The following is an 18090-nucleotide window of genomic DNA, read 5'->3' as shown; positions in this document are numbered from 1 at the left end:
TTCATCAATTTGGTCATGATTCTAAAAATGATTTGAAAAATATAAAACAAATTAAAATATCTAAAACAAATCGAAAAACCAGAATATAAAAACTTTAGATTGAAGAATATATATATAGATAGATAGAACTAAATTTGTTAACATATCAATTAAAATTATGTAAAATTAACGAAGATTAAATTGTTTCGAATTTTTTTGAAATGGAGTAATTTATCAATATTAAAATTAAGAGAGACTAAAGATGTAATTTTACCGGATATTGCTTCCAATAAAAATTGATTGCAACAAGCAAATTTGATATATTTGGGTGGGTATACCTGAACCAGTATTTGAAGGTTTTGCAGTTATCAACATTTAAATGCAAAATTGTCAAAGCTGATCCACAATTTTTACCTGAGAATTTTTAAATTACAGGTTGAAGAAAGTTATTGGCACCTGGGAATAATATTCAATAACCAACAAATTTGAATGAAAAAAAAAATTGATTTCGAAGGTTTTGTCGATAATTTGAACTTAAATAAAAATATTAGTGGATAATTATCTAAAATGGAAAGAAAAAAAAGGGCTTGAAAAAGACGAGAGGAAAGGGAATGAAAGGGTATTGTAGGAAGATAAAGAGTTGTCCTGACTTTTTAAAAAATATTTATTATAAAGAAAACAATGAAAAGGAGCATATAATATAAGCTTAACAAATAACATGATTTAGAAGCCAGCTGATATTACATCTCCATTGCTGCCAAATATGAACATAAATCCAATTGAATTCCTATATGTTTTGGTTCCATGAATGTTTTGTCGTTATTACCTGTTGCCGTTAAGGATTTTCTCTTTTTATCTCTTGATGGGTTCTTGTCTCTGACACTGAAAAAGTTCTGAGAAAAAAAAGGAAGAAAAAAGAGGAAGCTTCCTTAAGGCTGAAGCTCTTTAGGGTTTTTTTTTTTTCCTGCAATGGGTTTGAGTAGAACTCACAAGACTGCCAATGGAGTTTCTACCAGATGGGTTTCTTTCTTTTGCATTGCTAGCTTCTTCTTGGGTGTGCTTGTTATCAACAGGTTCTGTTCTTTTTTCTCTCTCTTAGTGGAATTTGAATGATCGAGATCTTGTTTTGAATGACAAAGTCGTAAGCTTTAAAAAGTAAAATTAGAAGCGTTAACTATTGTTTCATTTCTGGGTTGTTTTTGCTCCTTTATGTTTTATGTTGAAGGATCTTGTTAATTTGTTGCAAAGGTGTCAAGCAAAATGCCTCTGTATGGATAGATTTAGGTCTTAGGTTTGCTAGATCTGTCAGTGTCCAGGATTTGGGCCCGGGGGGGCGGGGTCTTACTTGCTATGCTGGTTCTCTTCTAGTAGCAGATTTAGTAATGCATGACTGTGAGAAAAGAGATTAATCTCATTGAATTTGGTTTTATAACTTGTGATGTATGACGAATTTGTACTTTGTACTTAAAAGCTGGTTTTTCGGAAGTTGATTTTATGCTCTGTATCAAAAGCTATAAGCTGGTAGCAGCTAAGTGCAAGAGATCCCTGAAAAAAAAAAAAAAAACTGTTTAGGGGTAAGTCGGGACATCGCCTATAAACACGGCCATTAAATAGTTTTCTGATGTTAAGGCATCTATGAGTTATCACTTTATGTAAAAAGGGTCTTTCTGTATGTTGTTGCCTGTTTTTTTGAGTGGTAGTATTATATGTAAGCGTGCATTAACTAGTGGTGCATGGGTTTTTCATTTTTCTACAGATTGTGGACTAGTTCCGATCCTGTCAAAATCAATGAGGCTTCTTCTGTACTGACACATGGGAGAAAGGAAGTTCATCCCTTGGTTAATTGTGATAAGGCAAGTTTATAGAGTATAAAGTTGTCATAAAGCTTATATAGCATACAAATAATCTTGATGAGATTATGTTTTATTTACAACAGGATACTTCTGTCGAGGCAGGTGATATTCTTTCTCGAGTTTCACAAACTCATGATGTAATTATGTAAGTTTCTATGTCTTTTAGACTAATTGCCCCAAGTTAGCCTTTGGTGTCTAAAATTTGTTTAGAACTTAAAAAGAGTGTTCGCACGATACGTACTGTCAGGACATTAGACAAAACAATCTCCTCATTGGAGGTGCAGCTAGCTGCTGCTAGAGCTGCCAAGGGAGATAGTAATGAAGGATCTCCGATGGTTACAAAACCTGGAATCGAGAACTTGAAGGAACGCCCGAAACTTTTCTTTGTTATGGGAATTATAACAGCATTCAGCAGTAGGAAAAGAAGGGACTCAATCAGGGAAACTTGGATGCCTCAAGGTTTGATTCAGTACTGTTTTGGCATTCTATTAGACACTCGCTGGGATCTAGTAAATTATTTATTTTTCGAGGTTTATTGTTCTCAGGGGAGGAATTAAAGAGGTTGGAGAAAGAGAAGGGAATTATAATGCGATTTGTCATAGGACACAGGTAAGTTCAAACGGACAATTCGAAGCATTCAACTTTTATGTGCTACTTAGCTTTCTTGAATGATATTCTTATTGAACATGTACATTCGGTTCTCAGTGCAACCCCGGGTGGTATTTTGGATCGAGGGATCGAAGCTGAAGAGGAGCAATACAAGGATTTTCTGCGCCTGGTATGCTCATGCTTTCTTGCATTGGGTCAAGTTAATGAGTTATTTTCTCTAATCTTAGTGTACAAAAACATGACAAAGTGAAGAGCTCGATATTTATAATTTTAAAGAATTTAGAAGCTTACACGGAATCTCATCTTTTACTTTTTGTTTGGGCAGAATCACATAGAAGGTTACCATGAATTATCATCGAAAACCCAAATATACTTTTCCACAGCCGTCGCTAAGTGGGATGCAGACTTTTATATTAAAGTTGATGATGATGTACATGTAAATCTGGGTTAGTGATCCGGCTCTAAGTTTTCAGTACAACATTTTTTTCTTGAACAGACCTGTAGCAGGGTTACCATATTGATATGGACTATACTACAGGTATGGTGGGTTCTACATTGGCCCGTCACAGATCAAAACCCCGTGTTTATATCGGTTGCATGAAATCTGGACCTGTTCTAGCACAGAAGTAAGGATTAAATATTTTTAGTTTTCTTTTTTTAATTGTCGTATTTGCTTCTTTTCATCTAACCGTGCTTACCTCTATAGAGGGGTCAAATACCATGAGCCAGAATATTGGAAATTTGGTGAGGAGGGAAACAAATACTTCAGGCATGCAACCGGACAAATATATGCAGTGTCCAAAGACTTGGCAACCTACATCTCCGTCAATCGGTAATTTTTTTTTTTTTTTTTTGCTATGCTATTCTATTACATGATGTTTTTTTAACTATATGTTTTGTTTACTTTATAGGCACATACTTCATAGATATGCAAACGAAGACGTCTCTTTAGGTTCTTGGTTTATTGGTCTTGATGTCGAGCATATCGACGAACGAAGCCTCTGCTGTGGTACTCTCTTGGGTAAGGGTTGAATCTTCATAGTAGTGTGCCAGATTTTAGTTGTGCATGGAAACGATCTTTTCATGACAATGTCTTACATTTGTTCGATAGATTGCGAGTGGAAAGCTCAAGCAGGGAATCCATGTGGTGCATCTTTTGATTGGAGCTGCAGCGGCATTTGCAAGTCCGTGGAGAGAATGCAGGAAGTACATCAGCGATGCGGGGAGGGCGACGATGCCATATGGCATACAAGCTTCTAAAACACACTGTCACTAACCTGGTTAGTAATATATTTGTGTATGTTGCATCAATCAAAGCACCATCTGCCCTGATTTTTGCCTATCATATTGTCTCCGGGACAGTTGGTACAGGATTAAATTAATTAACGCACATATTCTCATTTATCATTCACCGAAAGCGGTCCCCCATTGTTTCACACTGTTTGAAGCATTAGAAGGTTAGATGAGAACTATTTAAACAGCACATCCTGGTATATGCTACAATGTTATCCTTACCATCTACGAGTGGTGGACTGATATCGGCTTGTCATTTGAAGCTGTTGCTTGGTCGGACCCAGAAAGGGTTGTTAGAAGTCGCCATATGGCACAGATAGTTCGTAGTTCATGGGTTCATGGTTACATCTTTGACAAGATAACTCATCTCTCAAAATTTGTGAGCCCTTTGAGAGGACTGTTTGATGCTGATTGATCACCAAATTTACAATTCGGAGGGAACCGACATGTACAGTTTTCCAAAGCTTCAAGCTTGAAACTTTATAATGAATTCTAGATCAGTCTTCATTAGGTAAATTTTAAGGAAAAAAAATAACCCTTGAAATAATGTTAGGAATTAAAATCCTTGCCTAAAAAAATCTATTTTGAAAAACTTTTAGGTAATGGAAAATTAATGAACAAACAAAAGTGGATAATCCGGCCATTTGATCGACTCCGAATGAATCTCAAATTGAGCTTAGTACAAATTAAACTACTTTAAATGAGCAGGGAAGTTCAAAACCCATCATTCAAGGCCATCACTTTAATTTGCAACAAGCCAGCAAGCAACCCATTCAAATTATATATATTGCGTTATACAAGGTAGAAAAACCTCTGCTGTCTCGAGCAAATTAGTCTCTATAAATTTTTTAAAAATAATTTAATTTTTGTTAGATTTCGAAAATAAGCATCTAACTATAATTAATCACAACATTAATTATTTTTGACAATTTTACATATTTTAGTTTGGTATAATAACAAATTTAACCCTCAAAGTTTATACATTATGTCTATTTATGTATTTATATATATTTGAAGATAACACGGTGTAATCTGTGTCAACCGGTGTGTGATAAGAGCTTTAAATTTTATACATTTTTAGATAGTTTTTTTTAGAATCAGGATTAAATTAAAGAATATATAAATATTGATAGCTTAATTTATTTGTATATCAATAAATGTTATGTACAATTGATGGAAAGCATTAATTGTTGCAATTAATTGTTCTTACTTACTCATTTTCAAAATGAATACGAATTAAATAGTCCTGTTTTTTTAGAAAGATCAATTTATTTAATATTAGTATTAACAACAACTGAAAAAAACATATATTAACAGATTGTTTTTAGATTTTTTAACAAAATTATTAGATTTAGTCCAAGCGAATCCAAATATATAAACTGTAAACTCATATTTATTCAACGATTAATCAAGTCTTTATATAAGTGAAGTACAACTGAAAATCACAAGAAAATAGCAACAAAACTGATACTAAATCCCTAGAAAATAGGAACTAATCAGATACACCTAAACAACATTTGACTATACTCAAATTATTCAAAATAACATCTAACATTTCCTCCTTAAACTGATATAAACATGTAAAAAACAAAAATTATTTGATTAATTAAAAATAGAAAAATTAAACTAATATTAATGAATGAAAATGAGGTTTAGACACAAAATTTATAATTCCAAAATAAATATTTTACAAATAGTAAAATTTAAAAAAGTATATAAAAAATTGAGCCATCAAATCTTAATTGTCAAAATTTTGATAAAATTTAAGGGACCCTTTCGTCTTCGCCTAAATTATCTTTTTGCTGTAAAGGTCTTTCTTTATGGCACTTTTAATTAATCTAATGCCACTAAATTTTGTTTGAAGAATTTCTGTATTTAGGAATCTTTTTAAAAGTATTATTGAGAAAACATTTTTCATTTCCTTGATTAGTGTATTGTCCCAAATTCTACGGTGCTAATTTCATTAATTAAAGCAAAACCATATTGTTTTTTGACCGCTGCACTATAATATCTCTACCCTCTGATTTTATCTTAATCTAATTGGTGATCTCAAGTTTTGTTTAGATTCTTTCGCGAAATAATTACCATAATTTAACTAATCAATTCGTTGCAAAGTCAACTTGCACCTTCTCTTAATTTGATTTGTCAAAACCAACACAACCCTAATATTTCACCCACTTAATAGGGAAATTCTAAAATAGTCACTTTTGTTTGTTTCAGGTCACATTTTAGTTTCTTATGTTTGAATTGTTACGTTTTAGTCACTTAAGGTATCGTTCTATTACGAAATAATCACTTTGCCGTTAAGACCTGTTATCTATCAAACAACAGTCTGACGTGATAATTAAAATGGATTTTAAATGCCAATGTGGATGAGAAAAGTTAATTTTTTTTCTAAAAATAGAATACAAAATTTTACCCTAAAACTCAAAATTTTTCGGTTTAAAAAGAAGTAATAGTTGAGTTTTTTTGTTACCATAAAAAAAGAGAAGAGAATAGCAAAACAACAGAGAAGAAGAAGCAGAAGAAATGCATACACCAACCTCTATACATGTTTGTTATTGCGGTTGCCTACAATACACAAATAAAAAAAATGAAAAGATGGATCATATTACACAAAAAAAAAAAACATAATATCTGAATCCAAAATCTAAGTAAAAAATAAAAAAATCATCACTTATTGTAATTCATGCCTAGACCCTTCATTGAATCGATTCTTTGTTATTCCATTTTGAATAAAAAATCCAACAGATTGATAGAGCACTCAATTTGATTTCTATTATTTCGATTCAACAAAGATGACTATGAAAATGAATGGCTTTTTCAGTTAAAATGAAAACGAAAACTAAAAGAAAAAGGAGATCAAGAAAAAGGAGATCAATAATTTTTCTTTTCCAGTTCAAGGATTAATTTGATGCATTAGTATTGATTATTTCGAAAAACCAAATTAACATTTTCTTTTAATTAATTTAGAAAATTCAATTAATTAAATTTATTTGATTAAAAAATTAATTAATTTACTTGGTTGGACATTCATGTTGGCATTTAAAACTTATTTTAACTGTTATGTTGGACTGTCATTCAGGAGGTAACATTTTTTAACGGAAGAGTAACTGTTGTATAATAAAATAAAAACATAAATTACTAAAACATAATATTTGAAATAAATAAAATAGAATATTTTGACTTTTATCATAGAGAAACAGCTTTTGATCTCAAAAACTGTGTGCCAACAGTAATGTCTTAAAAGTTATACGATAGATGCACAATGTCTTAAATGTATATAGGTCACGTGACATCTTAGAATCTAACACCTATCCTTTAATTTCCTACTTTTAGAATGTAACAATCTTTTATATGAAAATAAATAAAATCGTTTATATATACATATATATATTTACATTTGTTTATGATAAACTTGAGTTTTCTCATTTTTTAATGTAACATTTGTGGTTTTTTACCGTGGTATACGTATTTGATAAAAGTTATATATTTGGATATCTAAAGATAATAATGTTATTTTTAGTCGTTAATTTGGATTTTAGAGTTAATTTGATGACAATTCATAATTAGCTAATAACATTAGCAATTAACTTTCATTAAATTAACCATAAACCCAATTAAATCACATCTATCAACAGAGATGAAGCCAGAATAATTTTTTAAGGGGGCCGAATGAAATTTTAGTTTTTTATCGTCTATATTTTTATAATTTTTAAAAGATTAAATCGAATTTTTATAATTTTAGGGGGTCAAAGTGTAATTTTACTTTTACTAATTTAAAATTTTTAAAAAAATTAGAAGGCCTAAATAATAATTTTTCATTTTAGGGGGGCCGGGGCTCATGCCAGCTCCCCTCTAGATTCGCCTCTATTTATCGAATTATACTTGGCAAATTAGACGTAAAAGTAAATAAATTGACAATTAACAAAATCATGAAAAATTCAAACCTAATAATATTAACAATTAATTTTCATCAAACTAAACCTAAAACCCGAACCAAACACTAAAATGTTAACATCGTTACTTTTGGGTACCAAAATATTTAACATTTGTCAAATACAAGTACCACATCGACCAAAAAAAACATATATACCACATTAAAAAAAAGTGTCAAGCTCAAGTACCAATTCTTAAAATCATCAAATTGTCGTTTGAAGCTCGTTGACGAACTTTAAAAGAAAAAAGCTTAACAACCAAATTATTTAAATAAAAAATTTTAAATAATTTAATAACTAAATTGTAATTTTTTTAAAGTAAGTGATCATAACAAAAATTATCCATAATTTAATAATTAATAATATAGTTTACCCTTAAAATAATAAACAACTAAAGTAAGAAATATATGGAGACCGCATATTATATTTGTAAGATCATCATATATTCTAAGCCAAATCTTTGATGATTAAATTAAAATTAAACCTCTAAAAGTTGATTAATAGATATAATAATAATAATAATAATAATAATAATAATAATAATAATAATAATAATAATAATAATAATTAAGAAACAATGGTGACTCCTTCAAGGAAGATACTTAGAAAGCTCCATCCCAATTATTACAATATAATCTCATACGGCCAAAGTTCTTGGCTAATGACTTAGAATATTTGTAAGTCCATATACAACATGTCAATTGGTCCATATTCCGTGCAGAATCAAGGCACGCCGCGGAGACCACCCTTTCAACCGCAACTGCTGAATTGGAATTCTTATTCAAATATGGATCTATATGATCCAAACCTGGCCTTACTACAAATATTTTTAGCTTACAATAATTGCATTTCTGAGGCAGCAATAAATTTTCTAATTTTTTCTATTGCGTTTAAAAAAAATTTAGCATAATTTACTCTCCTTTAATTTAATATTAATATATTTTCAAAGTTTACACTTTTTTGTCTATTATATATTTTTCTAGATTATTCTTTTAAAATTAAGATCAAAATGATAGAATATATAAAATATTGAAGGCTTTAATATATAAATCGAAATTATTTACAATTGACGAGAAACATCAATTGTTGTGATTTATCTTTATTTGCTCATTTTAAAATTAACATGGAATAAATTGCTCTATTTTTTGAGAGATATTAATTCACGCATTATCCAAATTGAGAAAGATTGGAGATAAAAGGTTAAATTCATTATTAGTCTCGTATTTAGCGAAAGTTATGGATTCAATCTCTATACTTTTATTTGATCATTTTAGCCCATGTACTTTTTAAATTCTAAAATTTCAGTTCTTGCCAAACAATAGTAGTTAAATTCATTAAGTAAAATTTTGCTATTTCCAAAATATGATACATCAAATATATTATCATCTGTAATGTCATGTTTGCTTATTATTTCCACATATTACTCACTAAAAATCCAATTAATGGATTAATGACTTTTATTTATTTTAAGACTGAAATTTCAAATTTCTAAAAGTATAGGGACTTAGAATGATCCAATTGGAGAAAATGAACTAAATTTACAACTGTATAAATATTACAAGACTAGTAATTAAATTTAACCAAACATATTTAATTTCTACTATTTGGGTTAGGACTAAAATTTAAAATTTTGAAAAGTACAGGGACTAAAATTGATCAATTCAAAAAGTACAAGACTAAAATTGATCAAATAAAAGTATAGGGACTAAATATTGCAAAGTACAGGGACTAATAGAAGAATTTAACCATAAATATATCCAATAAAATCATAGTTAATTAAAGGAGCGGTCTACACGGAGCACTAGGCAGGGGTGAGAGGGGATGGACTGACTGACTCACTGACTGACTGAGTCAGACACGGACGGTATCGAGCTTAAGCAAACAACAACCACCTATTTTCAAAAACACGAGCCTGCTCGATTCCAGTACCTTTCGCTACAATCAACGCACCTCTCTTTTATAAATATAAATTAATTAAAATTTAAAGCAAAGGTAGACTAGGAGAGACGTATAGGCCACCGTCCTTTTTTAAATCATCCAACGGCTGCCGTCACTTTCCGCATGCCAAGCTGGCAATACTTAAGTACACGCGCTCCTTCCCTATTGGTTAAGAAGATTTGAGGGTGCCGTATACTCGACGTGGCAGAGAAAGCTACACAACTTTGATTTTTCTTTTTTTTTTTTTAAAGAAAATAATATCGGACCTAAGAGTAAAATTAAATTCCGTTAATTGAAGAAGCTGGGACGTTGTGGCAATTTCAGAAAAATATAAAGGGCCTCAGTCCATAAAGAAAGTTAATATGAATTCACAAAAGGGAAGAGAAAAAAAAGGGAAAGCAGGTGGTCGGGAACCGGCGAAGTTCGTCGGATTTCACCCATTCGTCATTGGAGCTTCCAAAAAAACAACTCTTTATCTGAGTTTCGATCGCAGATATAGAAAAAAACCGGGAAAATGAAGGGATCTGGACCTCTTGTTGCTACCGTGCTCGTTGCGTCTACGGTGGCTCTCACTTCGTCTTCATCCGCTGGAGTCCAACATGTTTCTTTTTCTCCAACCTCCTCCAACCAGGTTTATTCCCCCCCCCCCCTTTTAATTAGAGCATTTTTTTCATACAGAAATTAGAAATTTGGCCTAAATGCTTATTCTCGTTTGAAATTTGCTACATATTTTACTGATTCCCGTTTCCAATGTCTAATGCGTGATTTTTCTTTTCTATTTTTTGTTCAAGTTTATTTTTTCTTTAATTTAGTAGATATTTTACTGGAAATTTTGGCTGCTTAAATCTATTAATTCGAGTGCCTTGCTTCTGGATCTAGATTTGCTCATTTAATTTCACTTTAGGAGCACGATTCATTTGCTTTAATTTTAAATTAAATATTTAGTTCTTGATCTTAACATGGAACAATTGATTATGTAGGAGTCACAGAACAGTGCGTCGAGGAATCGTACGGCGTCAGAAAGGGAGAAATTCGCGCCACGGTTTGATGGCTTAAGGTTCATAGAGACGTTGGTCACAGCTCACAGATAAAAGAGAGATTAGACACATAAAAAAACGCCGTACTTTCGTTCCGTTTTTCATTTTTCGAAAAATCGCGCTAACCCATTCCCAAAAAATTATTCTTAATTTAATTGTTATATATTTGAATATGATGTGGGATATTAGAGTGCCGTTTTTGTGGTTTTGTTTTATAATTTCATGTCGTTTTCGTACTCTTTGTGAATTCTGATTGATTTTGATGTCGAAATTAGAATTTCCAATACCTTAGGGCCTATTGATTTCCTGTATTTTTTAAATAAATTATTTTATAATCAAAATTCAGCTTTATAGTTTAATGGAATTAATAATGGAAATAAATCTAAAGGTTACACATTAAATATTGAAATTATGAGTTGTCGACTTTGTAATTTGTATTCCTATCTGCAATAGTAGCGTTTGGTATAATACATATGTTTTCGAAATTTTAATTAGTTGAAAAATGATTCTGTTTGGTATGCGAAATTTTATTTACTTTATGAATTTAATTTTTATTATGAGTAATTTTTCACAAATATATGATAAAAGGGGAAAATTATTTTATAATGGAAAGTTAAAAATATTAAGATAAAATTAAAACTATTATATGTTTTGGTTTAGGGATTAATTTATTAATAAATATATATAAAAAAAGTTATTACCTTTTTTGTTACTTTATTTTTCTGTTATTTTAACTGGGATTATTTGCAAGTAAATATTTTTTCAGTTATAAATTTAAGTTAGCACTTGTATTTTTCATGGAATATTTTTTAAAATTATAGATAGAATTGTTCCAAGTTATGGTCTTATAATTTAATTATTTGTAGTTTTGTTTAGAACAATCAACTATTTTTTTATATTTCTATGGATTAGATTTTAGCTAAAACAAAACATGATTTCAAGTATTTTATTTATTTATCTAAACAAGTTATACATATCCATGATTTTATATGTATTATTATATTTAAAAATACATGCAAGATAAATTTGAAATAATTTTACTTTCAAATAAAAATAAAATAATTTAAAACTATCAATTGAAATTTATTGTTAAATATTTAATCCAAATATTTGTCAATAATAAAGTTTATTATAAATATTAAATACATAAATATTATTTTTATTTAATAAGGATTATCATTAAAATATTTAATGAATCAAACAATAAATTTTTAATATTTTAAACAATACCTTTCAATAACTTGTAAGTAACTTTCCTATAATCATAAAAACGTTACAAGGAAAAGAAATGCTTTTAAATTTGAGGATGTGCGTTTAGGATTTCTATATGATATTATATAATGTACATGGTTGGATGAATTATAAATGTTATTGTCGGTAAATTGTAATGGGTAGCTGTTGATCTATTTTAAAATTGAAAACGTATATCAAAGTGGCAAAGTCGAAACAACTTTTTCCCGCAAAATTTTAAAAAGTTATACGTTATAAATTAAAACATTTATAATACAAAAAAGAAGTTAAAATCATAAAATAGCACATTATTTCCTACTTTCATTTATGAACGTCAATCGATAACTTCATTTGAAACATAGCATAGGGACAAAACCACCAATGTTGCGATTCTTGCTTCATTCCACAACTGCCACGTCACATTGAATCAACCATTCCTTTCGGTAGTGGGGGTTTATTTTGTTTTTAAAGAAAAAGTAGAAAAATAATTATAAAGCGGACCAAACATTAAAATTAAAGAGCAGTGTGCCTTTCCAATTTCAATTATTAGTAAATTGGTTTCTATTAATAAAATCATATTAATTTTAATATTTATATCTTAATAGCTTTCATTATTTACATATCTTATCAAATTAGTTCCAATTTAAAAAATTAATAAATCTAGTCCTCACATTTATAAATTTTATCAATTTAATTTTAATTCTGAATTTATTGATATCCAATGAAGATTAATTTTGTTAAAATTTTAGAATCAAGATCAACAATAAATGTCAAAAGTTAAATTTATTACTATATTAATAAAACATAGAATAAACACGATTTAAATTATTTTATTATTTTAAAGAAATCAATTTGCGCAAAATTAAACTAGAGGGAATAAAATTTTAAATATACATATATACACACAACATACATAAAATAATCAAAATATACTCAATAGCCAAAAATAGCAAGATACAATAAATTCAAGTGCTGGGCAGGTGCCACGTGACAAAGAGATATTCCGAAATGACATTAAGATATACCCGTGATAGGCTCTTCGTTTTTGGTAAAAGTAGAAAACCATTCTAAAATCATGAGGTGGAATTTGAAGAAATGTATCAGGCAGATATAAAAAGATAATAAGACCCGGTTTTCATATTATTTATTAGTCGTCAAACTGCTTGTTTCTAAAACCATTTTTCTTACCGTCATCTTTTTTACCAATATTAACCCATTAGGAAATACCCCATAAATCAACCTCCACTGTACTTTATTTTTTAAGACGCATGTTTTCTTCTCTTTAGTGCAAAGGCACAAATTCTAAACCATTTTGGGGACAGTTTGTTTTATGGTGAAAACTAACATAAGCCATTAGCTACGATTTATATACAAAATATATTTAGTTAGGTAAAAGCCATTGGCATCGGAAAGAGATGTGAAACCAGCAAACCACAAAATGTGACTGCTTTTATTTATTTATTTTGGGTTAGGTAAAACATGGTAGTCCAATTATGTGATGAGAGACTGATATCTGCAGTGGGTCTAGAATCCCTATTTCATGCCCAATAATATTATTCTACGGAACCTTCAACAATTTATTTGTTGTTTTTTCATTCAAGATTAGTGGATATTGTTATAATAAAAAACATAAATTTAAACGTGTTTGAGTACAATTTTTATAGATTTATAAGTAGAAGCAGACATTATATATATATATATATTTAAACTATAGTTTTTATTGATTAAGCTTTAACTTAATAGTATAGTTGCGGTCTTGCAGTTTTGTGACTTAAGTTCTATAAACAATGTGTTTTTCTTAGTTTATATTTATTTTGTTAAAATTTATTTTATTATCAATTTAGTCATGTTTTGTGACAATTAATTTTGATTATAATTATTTGGATGTAAGATTGTTTAATATATTATTGATTTTGTTATAGTAACATATTATTTCGTTTCATTCATGTGGATGGAGTGAAAGGTTTTGTTTTGTTTTTTTGTTTTTTTAATAAATTTATTATTATATTATTGAATTGGTGTACACTAAAAAGCAGAAAAATAAGTTGGCACCCTGCAGTGCATAACTCGAGTACATTACGTAGATTATGATTAATTAATTTTAAAAAAATTATATGCCAAGTACTAAACTTAAAAAATCTCGGCGAAACCAACATTTTCATTTAAGAAGAAACTTTTTTGGACCCTTTTAAGAGGGAAGAATGGCAAAATTTTGCAACATATTCATTTAAGAAGCTGATGTTGATGATGATGCACTTGGACTGTTGAAGGTGGCTCAACTGTTCTCGTAATGCCACGCCTTTTTGTAAGGGTCAGTGGTGTAATCAGTCCAAATTAGCTGATCCTCGGCGTGAAATCTGAAGTGAACCCTAACTTCAGATTTTCTTTTCTTTTAACTGATTTTGAGAGATTCAGTGAACCACTTGCATATGTTTCTGCTTCTTTGATCATCCTATACTATTTTTTGACTTTCGAGACATTTTCGAACTTGTTTGTTACGTTTTTAATGCTATATAAAAAATTTATAATGCTTGGTTCTTCTTTTGTTGTTGAATCAAGTTGTGTTGTTTTGGATTTTGGGGGTTAAAATTGTTTTTACTTTCATTATCATCTTCATTTTGGTCTCAGCTTCTTGCAATGGCCACAGTGACAGCCTCTCACCTTGTTTCTACAGTTTGTCAAGTCAACAGCCATGGAGCAGACACTAAGGCCGCCAATTTGATTTGCATGAAGAACCAAGCTGCTATGACTCACAATGGTCTAAGGTTTTTGAACATGCTAGACAGGTTGCAGATGAGAACCAATGCAAAGGCTGTTGCCCGACAAGCTGTGAAACAGGAAAACCCCAGGCCTTGGGGCAAAATTATTTGCGGCAAAGGGTTGAACTTAGTGTTTGTGGGAGCTGAGTGTGGTCCATGGAGCAAAACTGGTGGGCTTGGCGACGTCCTTGGTGGACTTCCGCCTGCAATGGCGGTAAGTATTGTATGGTTTTAGCTTAATTTTGATGGGATACTAATAAATGCCTGTGTTGAACATTTGTGAAGGCCAATGGACATCGTGTTATGACAGTGTCTCCTCGATATGATCAGTACATGGATGCATGGGACACCAGTGTATTAGTTGAAGTAAGGTTTATTTTATTCTGTTAAATTCAACTAAAGTGAACCATCTTTGGATTATATTCTTGAGGATCAGCTCTTAATTTCCAGGTAAAAGTTGGTGACAAAATCGAGACCGCTCGATTCTTCCATTGTTACAAACGTGGAGTTGATCGTGTGTTTGTTGATCACCCAATGTTCCTCGAGAAGGTTTGGGGCAAAACTGGATCAAAAATCTATGGCCCTAATGCAGGTGTGGACTACAAAGACAATCAATTGCGGTTTAGCTTGTTATGCCAGGTATAAATTGTACAATGTTAAACTGTAGCTTATGATTTTATCACTGTAATGTCACTGTTTTCACTATTTGCAGGCTGCTATGGAAGCACCCAAGGTTCTGAATTTAAATAGCAACAGATATTTCTCAGGACCATATGGTATGGAGGACTCTCTCCCTCTGTAAGTTTTTCAACACTTGTTTAATAAAAGTTAAAGAGTTTAGGGTTTTACCATCTGCTGCAGGGGAAGATGTTATTTTTATTGCCAATGATTGGCACACTGGTCTTCTACCATGTTATTTGAAAAGCATGTACCAGTCAAGGGGCATCTACATGAATGCCAAGGTATGGTTTGATGCCTTGATGGCCTTTGTTTGATTCATCATGCAGAAAAGCTTGAAACTTTACCTTGTGTTTGATAAAATATGGGCAGGTTGCATTTTGCATCCACAACATAGCCTATCAGGGAAGATTTCCGTTTTCGGATTTCTCTGTTCTTAATCTGCCTGATCGGTTCAAGAGTTCGTTTGACTTCTTCGATGGGTACGAAACCATTGATGCTGCTCATGTATATTCTTTTTTTTTTTTCTTGTTGCACTTGCGTGGAAATCTATGCTGGATATTGTTTTGGTCGTTAGGTATCCCAAGCCTATCAAGGGAAGGAAAATTAATTGGATGAAGGCTGGAATTCTAGAATCAGATAAGGTCTTGACTGTAAGCCCATACTACGCCCAGGAGCTTATATCAGGTGAAGATAAAGGCGTTGAACTTGATAACATCATCCGTAAAACCGGCATCACCGGCATTGTGAATGGCATGGATGTTCAGGAGTGGAACCCTGCCACTGACCAACACATCAATGTCCAATATGATGCTTCAACTGTATGTGCTTTGAATTACTTCCAATTCATCTATTGTTTGTGGAGTATTAAAAGTCATGTTCCATAATAAGTTTTCATTGCAGGTAATGGATGCAAAGCCTATACTAAAGGAATCTCTTCAAGCAGAAATGGGCTTGCATTGTGACAGGAACGTTCCGGTGGTTGGCTTCATCGGTAGGTTAGAAGAGCAGAAAGGTTCAGATGTTTTGGCAGAAGCGATCCCGAGATTCATCAGAGAAAATTGTCAGATTGTAATCCTTGTTAGTGTCAAATTTTTATGTTGTCGCAGTAGTTAGTGTTGCCTTGATTAGTGCGGTATCAACAGTGACATCTTTTCTTTCAGGGAACGGGCAAAATGGCCATGGAGGAACAGATTGAGAATTTAGAGACACAATACCCTGACAAAGCTAGAGGAATAGCCAATTTCAATGTCCCATTGGCTCATAAGATAATTGCTGGTTCTGATTTCATTTTGATCCCCAGTCGATTCGAACCGTGCGGTCTGATCCAGTTGCATGCTATGCGATATGGAACCGTAAATGCTTTTGACCAATTGATTCGGTTTCAAGGATTTGCATAAGCAGTGAATCTATAAACCTCATACACACTATTTGCTCTGTGGTACAGGTGCCAATAGTTGCCTCAACCGGTGGACTCGTCGACACCGTCAAGGAAGGATTCACAGGGTTTCAAATGGGAGCTTTCAATGTTGAAGTAAGTATTTAAAAAAAAAAAAGATTACTTTTGTGGCAAGGCTTATGAGAAGGGCCATTAATCTCTATGGGTTATTGTGTTGCAGTGTGATGCAGTGGATCCAAGTGATTTGGATAAGGTGGCAAAGACTGTCAGGAAAGCTCTTGCAACATATGGCACTCCAACCATGAACGAAATGATCCAAAACTGTATGGCACAAGACCTTTCATGGAAGGTTAGTTAGTCCCTTGCTGAACACGTAAGAACCTGACAGTGACCTTAATTTGTAGCTTTAGGAAGAATGAACACAATGGGAAATTTGTTGATCAATGCAGGGACCATCAAAGCTGTGGGAGAAGTTGTTGTTGAGCCTGGAGGTTGCTGGCAGTGAACCCGGTAACGAAGGCGAGGAGATTGCTCCACTTGCCAAGGAAAATGTTGCCACCCCATGAACTGCCCTTCGGAGTCTAAATAAAATGTTTCGATATGGAATTGTTCTTAAAGCAAGCAAATGCAAACCAGTAGCTGTGTCAAGTTTTGGGGCTGCCATTAGCATTGACTGATATAAAGCACTCAATGGTATGGTTGAGGGTGAAAAGTTGGGAGATTTTTGTATAAAGAGAGAAATAATATTAAGTAGCTAACAGGGTGTTAGTGAAAGTTTCACAAAGACTAAAATGGTGAAGCCATTTTCACTGAATATGTATGTTTTTATAAATTATTATGTCTGAGAGCAAATAAAGTTAGTTTGTTTGTGGTGCCATTAGACTTTTATTGCCCTTTAATCGTATTTATTTGGATTGGATCCTACATAAAATGATTTGTATTTTACCAAATTATTGTTTACACAAATAAACATCAAATTTATAAATAAATTTTAATTTGGTATAATTATACAAGCGAAATTTAAATTAGAATTCATCTATACATACATGATTTAAGATAATTATGTAGTTATAATTTTTAATATTTTATAAATAATGATTCAAACTTATAACTTAATAGCTTGAAAACAACTTGTAACATATTATGCAAAGATATATCTCTTATAGGTCAAAATTTTGTTATTAGTCCTTATTCTACACGAAAATTGTGGCTTTAGACCTTATATTTTACTTTGGTTTTTGAGTTTTATATTTTTTGAATTTTAATCCTGATTCGGATTGTAGTTATTAAATTTATAAACTCTTTTTTTGCTAAGAAAATTTATTAAGTTAATACATGTTATTATAATTTTTTGAGGGCAAGAATTAAATTGTTTAT

At 31.3% G+C, this 18090-nt stretch overlaps 3 protein-coding genes across 5 annotated transcripts; all 3 read left to right on the top strand.

Moving 5' to 3' along the window:
- The first annotated feature begins 687 nt into the window (after positions 1–687).
- On the top strand, positions 688–3852 carry LOC105765363 (beta-1,6-galactosyltransferase GALT31A). The gene is made up of 12 exons (XM_052625853.1): positions 688–1052; positions 1736–1832; positions 1916–1977; positions 2080–2291; positions 2378–2441; positions 2538–2610; positions 2767–2887; positions 2980–3067; positions 3148–3273; positions 3353–3462; positions 3553–3721; positions 3804–3852. The coding sequence occupies exons 1-11, from the start codon at positions 949–951 to the stop codon at positions 3699–3701; spliced, it is 1206 nt and encodes a 401-aa protein (XP_052481813.1). The 5' UTR covers positions 688–948; the 3' UTR covers positions 3702–3721; positions 3804–3852.
- A 6109-nt stretch (positions 3853–9961) lies between these two features.
- LOC105765364 (uncharacterized) lies at positions 9962–10933 on the top strand. Its single transcript, XM_012584411.2, has 2 exons — positions 9962–10241; positions 10591–10933. Exons 1-2 carry the CDS (start codon positions 10125–10127, stop codon positions 10699–10701), a joined length of 228 nt encoding a protein of 75 aa, XP_012439865.1. The 5' UTR covers positions 9962–10124; the 3' UTR covers positions 10702–10933.
- Positions 10934–14052: 3119 nt separating this feature from the next.
- On the top strand, positions 14053–17327 carry LOC105765362 (granule-bound starch synthase 1, chloroplastic/amyloplastic). Of its 3 annotated transcripts, none has more exons than XM_012584408.2 (13): positions 14053–14188; positions 14552–14850; positions 14922–15002; positions 15087–15275; positions 15349–15412; positions 15498–15598; positions 15687–15796; positions 15892–16135; positions 16218–16394; positions 16478–16669; positions 16762–16848; positions 16934–17062; positions 17163–17327. In XM_012584408.2, the coding sequence occupies exons 2-13, from the start codon at positions 14605–14607 to the stop codon at positions 17277–17279; spliced, it is 1737 nt and encodes a 578-aa protein (XP_012439862.1). In that variant the 5' UTR covers positions 14053–14188; positions 14552–14604; the 3' UTR covers positions 17280–17327. The 3 variants fall into 3 exon arrangements, with proteins under 3 accessions (XP_012439862.1, XP_012439863.1, XP_012439861.1); XM_012584409.2 differs by having other exon boundaries at positions 14070–14239; XM_012584407.2 differs by lacking the exon at positions 14053–14188 and having other exon boundaries at positions 14260–14850.
- The last annotated feature ends 763 nt before the right edge of the window (positions 17328–18090 follow it).

Source organism: Gossypium raimondii, chromosome 12 (genome assembly GCF_025698545.1).
Source record: "Gossypium raimondii isolate GPD5lz chromosome 12, ASM2569854v1, whole genome shotgun sequence".
Classification (NCBI taxonomy): domain Eukaryota; kingdom Viridiplantae; phylum Streptophyta; class Magnoliopsida; order Malvales; family Malvaceae; genus Gossypium; species Gossypium raimondii.
Note: the sequence above shows the minus strand (reverse complement) of the source record. Positions and strands in the feature narration are given on the sequence as shown.